We start from the raw sequence: 11,655 nt of genomic DNA on the forward strand, positions 1-11,655 counted from the left end.
GTATTGGTTAGTTTTTTGGAGCATGATTATGCAAAATATTGTAAAATAGCGGGGAAGTAGTTCATCTTGCAATTGATGGCATCTGGTAGGGCTTCAAGCTTTCTTTTTTTACAGCATTCAACTCCGACAAATGACATTTGCGCATAGCAGAAAAAATGAAATACTTCTTAGGAGCCATACATGTCTTCTGTGTGAAATGTTAAGAAAGGTGTGTTTTACTTGAGCATTTGTAGTCAATGATGGTAAAATTTAATACTTTAATTTTGCTAAAATATTTTTGTAAGAAAGGTGTTGTTTAGTTTGCCTATGCGTAGCAACAGTGCAAGTGTGCAACACACGGGTACAAGCGCAGTCATACTAGTGCTGGCATCGTCGCCCAAAATAAATAAATGATTGGCCAAGATTATATATATGATATGAAGCAATCGACTAGTTGACGGTAGCACTAATAGTACTGCATTCTCTACTAGCTAGCCGGAGAAATGGAACCATCCAGGGACAGCCTGGACGCACGGTGGTGCGCAGTGACCGGCGGACGGGGATTCATGGGGAGGCACCTGGTTATGGCGCTGCTCCGCTCCGGAGGATGGCGCGTTCGTATCACCGACATCGGCGCCGACGCCGCACTGGAACCCGTCGAGAATGAAGGACTTCTCGGCGCCGCCCTTCGCGACGGCCGTGCCGTGTACGTCTGCGCCGACGTATGCAAACTAGGCCAACTTACAGAAGGTACTGTTATCTTGTCATTCCGTCGTTTTTCTTCCATAAAGATATTCTAACCGATCTACACATCGAGGTAACTCATCCAACAATTAATCGGCATAACCCTTTAACTGTGGGATTTTACGCGGTACATCTTACTACACATTAAGTGTGTAGTATATGGCAATGGCATGATCTAACGGTTAAACTTCATTGGGCCTGGGGTAGCGTTCTAATTTATTTTATTTCTCTAACATCTGGTAATTTAATTTTCTATTAGGGTGGAATTGTCACTCACCAGTCTAAGTAATTTGTGTTAATCTAAAATCAGTTCGTGCTCGTGTTTGAAGGTTCTTCGATTTAGGTAGTCTCGTCTACGCTGTGAGTTTCGACTTTCGACCTGCGCCACCGTCTCCTCCACTCGCTGCCCCCATTCATTGTGCGAAGTGTCACCTTTGATTCGCGTGAGGGATAGCAAGTTTGTGACTTAGGGCATCTCCAGCGGCGCGATGCAAACGGACGCTGAGCGACCGTTTTAGTCCGACGTGACCGGAAATACGCTGGGTCCTGCTCCAGCGGGGCGACGCAAAGTGACCGGCCCGTCCGCGGAGACGCAAACCTGACCCAAATATGCGTCAGGTTTGCGTCTCCGCGGACGCTGCGCGGACGCGCCGAGCGTCCTCCATTTCTTACCCGGTCCCGTAAGTCAGAGACAGCGAAATCGACCGCTTCGATTTGCTTCTTTTTCCCCTTCTTTGCTGTCCTAGCGCGACGCCACCACCTCAACCCCACCCGCCGCCGTCCGTCGCAGCGCCGCAGTACTCGCCGTCGGCTCCGTTGTCGCCGCGCGGGAGACGTACTCGCGGTTGGCTCTGGCGCGTACCTGCCGGCTGTTTTGGGGCCAAAGGTTGCCGGTTCCGCCGCCCTCCGCGCCGCCCACGACCTGTTCGGTCAATTGCGCTGGTAGGTTTCTTCCCCTTTTTTTGGCGCTATTTTTGCGCGGCCATTGATTTATGGATTTGACATTCATTATTTGGCATGGCCGGTTCCAACAATGACATCAATGTGTTGCACCGATCACCGGTTTTCAACCGGCTCATGCAAGGCAAAGCTCCCCGGGTAAGCTATGAGATCAATGGAAATGCATATGACAAGCCATATTATCTTGCTGATGGCACATCTACCCTGACTGGGCCACATTGGTGAAGACTGTCAGTAATCCAAACTCCGAGAAGACGAGGAGGTTTGCCAAGATGCAAGAGGCTTGCATGAAAGATGTGGAGCGCGGATTTGGTGTACTCCAAGCTCGGTGGGCAATTGTCCGTCACCCGGCAAGAAATGGTCGCTGAAGACCATGCATGAGGTGATGATATGCTGCGTGATCATGCACAACATGATTGTTGAGAACGAGCGTCCTGATGGCCGCAATTAGAACCACTGGGACTTCCAAAGTGAGCTAGTTGCGCCACTCCCTAGGGCTTTATCTTGCGAGGACTATCTACATATGAATGTAGAAGTCACTAACGAAAACGTTTGCAAACAGCTGCAGACGGATCTGATTGAGCATCAGTGGATATTGGCTGGCCATGAAGATCATGCCTAGAGGAATACTATCTTATTTTCATGTAGACTTTTTAAAATTTGAATGTAATAACTATGACTTCATTGAATCCTTATTTTGTTGTTTGGAAACTTCATAATTGATGCAAACGCGGAAATGAATCGGGCCGCTGGAGCCACCCCTAGATGGAAACGGACGCGAGGACAAAAATGATTTGTTCCGCATCCGCCGCGCGATGCAAACAGACGCTGGCGGATACCGAAATGCGTCACGGCGCTGGAGATGCGCTTACAAAAGAAAGCTAGGTGAGAGGAAAAACGCTCATTCGCATTCTCACTTCCAACCCATTACACTGTACTGACGTGAGATCCAAGTAGAACACACATCACATCAGTGCTAGCTGGCTCTTGATCGTGAATTCGGGATCGAGAGTTCCAGTCAAAGCGTGACCTAGAAGGATCAGTTGATGTGAATTAGTTTCGACACAGAAAACCAAGAGACCCTGGCAGGTCTGAGAACACATCCCCGACGCTCCCGAGAGAAAACCCTAGCCCCGCGACCTCTCCCTCCCCCCGCCCCGCCGCCGCCGGTGGTCGCCGCCGGGCCTTGCCCGTGCGGTAGACGGCGGCGGTGAGGCCCCCCTCCTTGCGGCTGGCTGGCGGAGGCTCAGGCCCTCGCGGCGGTTGGCGCTCCTCGCGTCCTTGAAGACGGCTTCGGCTGGCGGCGGCGCGGCCGTCGGCGGCGAGTGCAGCGGGCAGCGCCGGGCGCAGCGGGTGGCGGCGCTCGGGTCGGCTGCGTGCTGGGGCAAGGGAGACTCCGGGAAGAGCCAGGGTTGCGCGGCCACCGGCCTCGGCGCCCCGGTCGCCGCGAGATTGGGTCGGGGGCGGGGGCCTCGCCCATTTCCGGTGCCCCGTGACAATCCCCCGCCGGATCTGTCGATTCCGGCTGCCGGGGTGGCTGCTGGCCGACGATCCGGCCGCTGGAGTTCCCCTTTGCCTGTCCTCCAGATCTGGTGGCGGCACCAACCGTGGTGGTTGTGGTTCGCCCGGAGATGGTGGAGGAGCTTCCTCCCCGGGATCTGCGCGGGGTAGATCCCGGTGAGGCCGGTGGTTGTCCGATGGTGTGCGGGAGCCCGGTGTCGGCGAAGTCCTCGGTGCTCGTTGCGGTCCGGCGGCGCAAGGAGATCGGTTTCTGAGGTGGCGGCCTCAGTTGGTGGGAACCTCTTGGCTGACGAGCGAGCCAGAGGTTCAGGTGCTGGTCGGTGGCCATGGTCGTGTGGGCGACGTGACCTCGGCGAGCGGCGCTCCGTGGCAGTGGTGTAGTCGCCGTTTTGGCGGTGCCCCTACCCTGTGTTGGTGGTGGAGATGTGTTGCCGAGGGGAAACCCTTGCTCGGGTCTTCCCGAGACGCGACGGCGACGTCTACGGACGCCGTCCCCTTCTTGAAGGCGTCGATGCGGCTTTTCTCGGCTCACCTAGGTGCTCCGGGCGAAAGCCCAAGATTTTCGGATCGGGTGGTGGCGGCGCTCTTGGGTTGTTCTCTTCTTGAAGACACCACCTTGGAGCTCACGGTGTGCGGCTCCCCGTCGGTTGGTCAGCGGAGGTGCGAGGCTTCTTCATGGCGCCGACTCTTCGTTTGGCAATCTTCGGCAAGGCTTGCTTCGTGCCCTTCCCTTGTCGAGCTTCCTTGGCGCTGCTTTTCGGTGTGTGAGCAACGTGGGTCGGCCCCTGGTGGTGGTCGGCTTCCGGTGGCGTCTCTGCGACGGAGGAGTTCTGTTGAGGCGCGTGAAAATGGCTCACTCTCGAGTGAGCTCCGGCCCGACTACTCGTAGACTCCAGTTCTTCTCCGAGTCCTCGTAGGCGCTTTGGCTGAGCTTGTTGGTCGCGCTTCCGACTGTAGCTTCTTTGGTAGTTCGTGTGGGTGTGTGGTGTCGTTCTGTAAGCTGGGTTCAGCACTTTGTATCTTTCTCGCCGGTGGTGGCTTTGTTAATTCAAAGTCGGGCACTTGAGTGCCTTTGATCTAAAAAAGAAGGATCAGTTGCGCGACGCAGGACAGCTAGCAGCGCGCTTTGCCCGGCCCGGACGCCGGGGCCGCCTCCTACTGTAGCACGCCGCCAGGCTGCGCCAAAGCGGATAGGCTGCGACACGTTGGGACGGCAGCGGGGTGGCCGTGTGCTCTAGCCCTACTATTACTTCAACAGGACGACATATTTCGGACGCTTAAAAGTGGTCGCGAACGTTCGTTTGCGTTGCTCCGTGAATATATTTTATCCGCACGTTCTTTTTGCGTCTGGGTGTGCTCCTAGCGGGATGATCTATTTTTTTGTTTTGCAAATATATTTAAAAAACATAGAAACTACTACATAGAAACTATACAAGTAGAAACATAGACTACTTGCTGCCTGGCTCGGCCCCGTTGTTGCATCCCTCCCTCGTTTGCTTCTCCGCCACCTGCCGTGCAGCCGCTAGAGCTCGGTGCGCCGCCGCGTCCTTTTGCAGGCACTGTCGCAGCATCGCGTTCGCGACATCGTCCTTAAGCATCTCGAAGGACTCGACTAACGCTGTCTGCTCCGCCGCCTTCTCCTTCGGGGTAGGCGCATCAGGGTCATCGGAGGACCATGAGATGTCGGAGTCATCCTCCTCTGCGGTTGCGGCGTTCCATCTCCGCATCGAACGCCGTGTGGCCCGCCCGCTCCTCCTCTGCTTCTTTCTCCGCGTCAGCCAGGAACTTGGCGTCCCTGACCGGGTCGAGGAGGTCGCATGTGCTATCGTCGTCGTCGAACTCCTCGTTGGAGCTCAAGGCCAGGGGAGGTGGAGTCGGAGGTGGAGGTGGAGTCGCGGCAGCCTGGCCGCAGCCGGCGGTGCTCATGGTGTCTACGGTGGAGGTTGCGCGGCAGCGGCGCTACGGTGGATTGTGCGGTGGCTAGGGTTAGTGTGGGAGGACATGAGATGCGCGCGCCCCTGTTTATATAGGCTAGAGGCAGGCGACTTCCGCACCACTCGTGGCATTGCCATTACTTCATGCGCGGAGGGAGGCGACGGCCGCACACCATGCGAGACGTCGCCATTAACGTCGCGTAGACTGCCGAAGCGACACCTCGGCGCCGCATACTGGCGCCGCTGTGCATCGAGTCTGGGTCACTGCCAGGCGGGTCCGACGAAACGTTTGCCACGAGCGGACACTTGCGTGTCCGCGCAGCGTCCGTGAGCTGCGGACACAGCCGCGGACGGTCCGATCACTTTGCGTCGCCGCGCCGGAGATGCCCTTACTAGTACGTGCGTTCTCTCCCCGACTATCTAGGAATGTATTTGATGTTAGAGCATCTCCAGTCGCGTCCCCCAAACCGTCCCCCAAACCGCGCCGGATCGAGCGTTTGGGGGACGTGTTTTGTTCGTGCCGCGTTTGGGGGACGTCGCTCCCCAGCCGCGTCCCCCAAACGCCGCCCCAAATGAATATTTGTGCACGAAAATAAAGGTTTTCATTCAATTTCGATTATATATTACAAAGTTTGAATGAAAACGGCTAGATTTCATCTAAACCTAGGCTACGACCGCCCGGCGGCGCGTTCGACGGCCCCGCCCCGTCGTCGCCTCCCCTACGCCGCAGCTCCTCCTGCGCGCGCCTCCTCTCCTTGCGTTCGGCGGTGGCCGGACGGTGCCGCTCCCGCCGATAGTCCTCCTCCGCCCTCCCTCGCTGGGCCGCACGGAGGGAGAGCTCGACGGCGCGACGAATCCGCGCCTCTTCGCGGGCACGGGCGTCGTCCTGGAGCTTCTTCTCCGACTCGAAGGACTCGACGAGGGCGCGTTGCTGATCGGCCGTCTCGTCCGGGTGCGGGGCGTCGTCGTCGGACCAGTCGAACTCGTCGTCGTCATCGTCGTCCTCCACCTCGTTCTCCTCCGCCTCGGCCTCCTCCTCCATTGGCGCCTCCTCCTCCACATCTGTTGGCGCCTCCATCATCGCCGCCGCAAACGCGTCGGCCGCCGCCAACTGCTCCGCCCGCCTCCCCCATAGCGCCGTAAGCGCCGACTCCCGCTGTCGACGCTCCTCCGCCGTCGCCTGCTGCTGGAGCTCGATCGACTCATGCCGCCGGCGCTCGATCGAGTCACGCCGTTCACAGAACGGCGCCTGCCGCTCATCGCGGCGGCGCCGGCGCTCGTCAGCCCATCGCTGCTCCATCTCCTCCCTGTACCGGCGCCGTCGCGCCTCTTGTCCCGTCGAGGCGTCGAACGCCGCAACGGTGTCGCACCGCTTGCTCTGCCACGGCTGCTGCGCCGCCGCGGCCTCCTCGAGCTGCGGAGCGAGGGCGGAGAACGCCGCTAGATCCGCCGCCTGCTGCGCCTCACGCCGGCCGGCGGGCCTCCTCCTCGAGTGCCTCCTCGAGTGCCGCACGCCGCTGCCGGCTCGTCAATGGAGGAGACGGCGGTGGAGGGAAGTGGCCATCGCCGGGCGGTTCGCCATTGCCACTGGTGACGGAGGAGACGGCTGTGGAGTGACGAGGGCTGTGTTTGATGCCGGCGGGGTGTGGTGGCTACCATTGATGAGCCGGGAGACCTTTTATAGACGCCGGCGTCGGGAAGAAAGCGCGGGAACAGACGAGAAGAGGCGGGAAGATCGCGCGGGAACGGGCGGTGGCGTGCGAACGCCGGCGACGCGTGGAGGCTGCGCAGCACCGACGAGACGTCTCGCTTGCCCCTCCGTCGCCATTAAGGCAAAGATGCCGCTGCGCGCGAATAACTTCCGTCGCGAGGTAGGCGACGGTTAGGTTAAAATTAGCCGTGCCGGCCGACGCGTCGGCCCCGCGCCTCCTCGCCTCGCTTTTCGTTGTGTCCGGCGTGCCCGGTGCGTCCCCTGTGGGACGGGGACGGGCTCGGGGCGCCGGACACCGTATAGGGGCGCGCCGGACAAAAAGGGCTTTGGGGGACGCGGGCTGGAACGCTTTTTGTCCGGCGCGCCCCAAATCCCTTTGGGGGACGGTTTGGGGGACGCGACTGGAGATGCTCTTAGCTTGGTAGCTCTGAAAGCTGAACTTCGACAAATGCCCCCAGACTCTCAATCCGTCTAAGTCCAGCCATTTTGAAGCTGCCCTGCAGCTGCGGGGATATCATTCACACCGGCAGGGAGGCCATTAATTGGGATTTGTGGCCAGTTCTGAAATCGCAGCGGCTTCCTGCTGAACTGAAGTTTAGGCCGGGCAGCAGTAGAACGAGACCTTGGCAACTTGCCCGCGCTGCCACGGCGACCATCAAGCAGCTACGGCGCTTGGTCCGATTTTCTCTCTCGCTGCCCTGGAATTACAACGCAGCACTACCATACTCTGCCTTGCAATACGTTTTTGGACAAGTTGGATGTTCTCAATAACAGAACCTGAACTGAATCATCCGTGTCTCTCTCTCTCTGTCTCTTCTCTCTCTAACAAAAACGAAGATTGGAAATTTTCACAATTTCCAACATGAATAATTGGAGCTGAGCATCCATTTGAATGTAGGGAAAAAAAGAGGCCGATCTCAGACGAGCGGATGCTATCCATCATCGATTCAACTAGCATCAGTTGTGGACGCATCTAGTAATGCAGGCCGTTCCATCATCTGCCCAATCCTTGAGATGGCGCCGTCGGTAGTGGGGTCTCAAGGCAGGGGGCTGTGGAGGACGGCTGGGGCCCGGCAATGGCGTGGCGGCGGGGATGGCGACGGTAGACCGCGATGGGGGTAGGAGGAAACGGCGACGAGTTCCATGTTACAATAGTCCCCTTCAGCTTTGGAGAAAATGGGACACGGGATTAATACTAGTGAACTGCCTGAAATACCCCTGATGACTAAATACTACACGAATTTGGCTGTAGTATTGCTAATATGGGCCGTTGGATCACGAAAACAAACGGACCGAAATTATTTGATGTACTCTAAAAAGACTCTTTTAGTTTGTTTGCCTGCCAGTTAATACCAACCACGTAAAAGATCCGAGTTAGCAATTTGATGAGAGCATAGTATTGATAGGATCCTGGCATATACGTATCTCCTTGCCAAAAGAAACCCATCCACCTGACCTTCGTCCCCAATCCATTCGCATGCAGCTAGCTAGCTTACCAGGTCGTCTGCACATTCACAAGTTTATACATCATCACGGAACGTTCTCACACGGTATTTATTTTAAGATGATGTCTTGTGCACTGCAGCTTTCGAAGGGGTAGACACTGTTTTCCACACTGCTGCGCCGGATCCTGCCAACAACAACTTCCCTCTTCATTACAAGGTCAACGTCGAGGGTTAGTATCGTGAAATCATCTTATTTTCACCTTTTTTGACAGGTCTGCAAATTAATGTACTCACGGAACTTTTTTTTTGTTGCTTGAGCGCTTACAGGGACAAAGAATGTCGTCGAGGCTTGTAACACATGCAAGGTTAAAAAGCTAATATACACTAGCTCGAGTGGGGTTGTATTCGACGGAGTTCATGGCCTCTTCAGCGTAGATGAATCAACGCCATATCCAGATAAGGTTGCCTCGCATAATGACTCAATTATTCTCGCTTCCATGTGTTACTGCTTAAGGTTCTGCACTTCCAGGATGAAACCAAATGATATATACACTTATCCTTATCTTGGTATATAAATGTGCCTAAAAGCTGAAATGCCTCATATCCAGAAAAAGCAGAGCCACTTATTTTCAAACGGAGAGAGTAGTATAGTTGTTACGTTTGCATCTTGAGCTGTTTTTATATACAAGGTGAATTAGTATTTTATGCCCAATTTTAAAAATTAACTGGACCAAAAATATATGAGTTATATGTACATAGCTATTGTTTTTGAAATGTGAGTTCACTGGCATGCTTTTTCTGCGAAATTAAATCACATTTCGTTGGTAAATTTAATGGTTAAAGTTGGAGACAAAGATGGACTCAAAATACAAAGTAGCATTCTAAGTATGGGGATCAAGTATCTCCGGTTCGTACCACCTTCCAGGTGGACGTCCTCTACAATACTACTCCACCTCCGCGTGTCTAAGCAAGCGCCGCCAAGCATAGCTTCGCCTCCTCCTCGTTCTTCCTCGCCTCCTCTGCATCACCAGAAATAAGTCGGGAGCAGCTCACGGTCAACAACAGCGGGTGATGGCTCAAAAAATAAGAGAAAAACTAATCTACGATGGAAAAGAAAACTCAAATTTAACCCTACACCACGAATGTGTGGCCCCCGACAAAGATCATGGAGATCAACCTCAGAAGCTTGTTTAGAAACTAGACTATGGTTTTGCATCTGATACCATATAGAATGAGAGAGATTAACGTAATACGGTGCATGTTTTTATTGAGCCTCTCGGGTTAGTTATATAGTACTAAAAGATTTGAAGGCTAAGAAACTCTCCTAAAGATAAGGTGGAAGATGGATTACAAATTCTACACAAATCCCGTGTAATCTACAATTACTAAATATACTCGAACACATTTACCTAACAAATCACCCTAATAAAAATAATTAAGAATAAATTAACTCATTCTACTGCTAACCACCTTGTTTTGGTATTGTTAGTTTGCAGATGCCTACACAGAAACGAAGGCAGAAGCTGAAAAGCTAGTAATGAACGCCAATGACACAGATGAGCTTCTCACTTGTTGTATACGTCCTGGAGGCATTTTTGGTCCCGGTGGTAGGCTGGTGCCAATATTAGTTTCTTGGAGAGGATTTATTGTAAGCACTTTTATATTGGGCGACATAACTATACAAGTGATAATATAATTAAAGTTAAATAACCTAGTGTACATATATATAATTTAGTATTTTCGTTTTGTAATACCACTGGAAACATTGTGCCCCGGTCCATGGAGGCATTTTTTCGATTGGCTGGTGCCAACAAAAACGGGACCTAAGATACTAAGCTACCAACCAAAACGTTAGGAGCAGCGATGGTTTCAGTTCAGTCAATACATTTTTGTCGACTTAAATTAACTCAAAGAAAATCCTTCATGCGTAGTTTAAATTATATTACACCGTGTTTATTGTTGCAGGTTATTATGGGTGATGGAAAGAATTGTGATGATTTTGTATATGTTGATAATGTGGTGCACGGTCATTTATGTGCTGAGAAAACACTTTCTACCAGAGAAGGTGCAAGGAGAAGTGGAGGCAAAGTACGTATTTAGTACGTATTTATCATATGATTCATGTTTTTTCTGTCTTGACATGCTCAGTTTTTTTTGAGAGAATGACATGTTTAATTATTTGATAGGCCTACTTTATAACTAATATGGAGCCAATGAATTTGTGGGACTTTTTCTATATGGTTTTGGAAGACCTTGGATACAAAAGGTGATGTTTCTCTATTTCCTCCTATATCATAGTGCATCAAATTCGTAGTTAAAGTGATTATAAATTTCAAAGTTTCATTTTGTGTTGACACACATCCTCTGCCCCGACAACACATCTAAGTACAAGTACATGTGGAAACAGCGTTGTTCCGTGGCTTTTATATATATGTGCCACCTTTATCTGCACTCTATGTTATCAATAAATATTAGGACTTGCAATATAGCAAATGACTATCATGAAATAGTTTTTCCTAACAGAAAATTGACATATTAATCACATGGCTTTGTATTTGGAAGTAATTAGTACACTTAATATAAATAGTACATGCCTCTTTATTTACAATTTTTCGATTTTATCTATATATTAATTTGTTGTGATAAAGTAAGGCACAATCTGGTAATGACAATTATGTACTTCTTACAATTGGAGCAATATGGCAAGATATGAGATACTAACTTATGACGTATGTTTGCAGCCGATTTAAATTAAGAATACCTTTGTATCTCCTCATGCCTATAATATTTCTGGTTGAGTGGAGCTACAAGAAAATATTATCTCGCTTTGGAATGCATAACCCTAGCGCAGTAACATCCACAACCATTAAGTATGCCACGGTGAATAGAACATTCACCTGCAACAACGCTGCTGAACAACTTGGTTACAAACCAATAGTGTCACTCAAGGTTTGTACTACCCACCAGTTTTCTTCCGTATTTCTAACTTAGCATCTAATATTTATTTCATTACGCTGATGCTTTTCCCCATATAAATTTTTAGGAGGGAGTAAAGATGACTACTGAATTCTACAAGCAGTTCATGGCGTGAGATACACACATTTATCTAGAAAAAAATGATACAAAATTCCATCGACATCAATTACACTTATTGCCATGAAATAGATATGAACGAAACATCTAATACATGTACATGATAGACATAGTTACCTTGTCTACGATTGAATCTTGCATATTTGCAATTGTATTTGACCATAAACTTATAAAGCTTTGTAACCACTACAAGAATCCATGCAGCTTACAACATTTTCCAAACGTCACTTGCGAAACTAGAAACGTCACTAGCAGCCATGTATGCTGA

At 51.7% G+C, this 11,655-nt stretch overlaps 1 protein-coding gene across 1 annotated transcript; it reads left to right on the forward strand.

The window, feature by feature from the left end:
• The first annotated feature begins 482 nt into the window (after nucleotides 1-482).
• On the forward strand, nucleotides 483-11,399 carry LOC124655051 (3beta-hydroxysteroid-dehydrogenase/decarboxylase-like). Its single transcript, XM_047194018.1, has 8 exons — nucleotides 483-750; nucleotides 8,414-8,524; nucleotides 8,622-8,755; nucleotides 9,784-9,942; nucleotides 10,260-10,382; nucleotides 10,481-10,560; nucleotides 11,036-11,243; nucleotides 11,338-11,399. The coding sequence occupies exons 1-8, from the start codon at nucleotides 483-485 to the stop codon at nucleotides 11,383-11,385; spliced, it is 1,131 nt and encodes a 376-aa protein (XP_047049974.1). The 3' UTR covers nucleotides 11,386-11,399.
• The last annotated feature ends 256 nt before the right edge of the window (nucleotides 11,400-11,655 follow it).

Source organism: Lolium rigidum, chromosome 5 (genome assembly GCF_022539505.1).
Source record: "Lolium rigidum isolate FL_2022 chromosome 5, APGP_CSIRO_Lrig_0.1, whole genome shotgun sequence".
Taxonomy (NCBI): Eukaryota; Viridiplantae; Streptophyta; class Magnoliopsida; order Poales; family Poaceae; genus Lolium; species Lolium rigidum.

What these genes read in the sequence shown, in the direction of transcription:
- LOC124655051 (XM_047194018.1), top strand. Translation starts at nt 483, where the DNA reads ATGGAACCATCCAGGGACAGCCTGGACGCACGGTGGTGCGCAGTGACC. An exon ending in TACTGTTATCTTGTCATTCC is followed by an intron (nt 751 to 8,413) that starts GTCGTTTTTCTT and finishes ATTTATTTTAAG; the next exon opens with ATGATGTCTTGTGCACTGCA. An exon ending in TTTCTTGGAGAGGATTTATT is followed by an intron (nt 9,943 to 10,259) that starts GTAAGCACTTTT and finishes TTATTGTTGCAG; the next exon opens with GTTATTATGGGTGATGGAAA.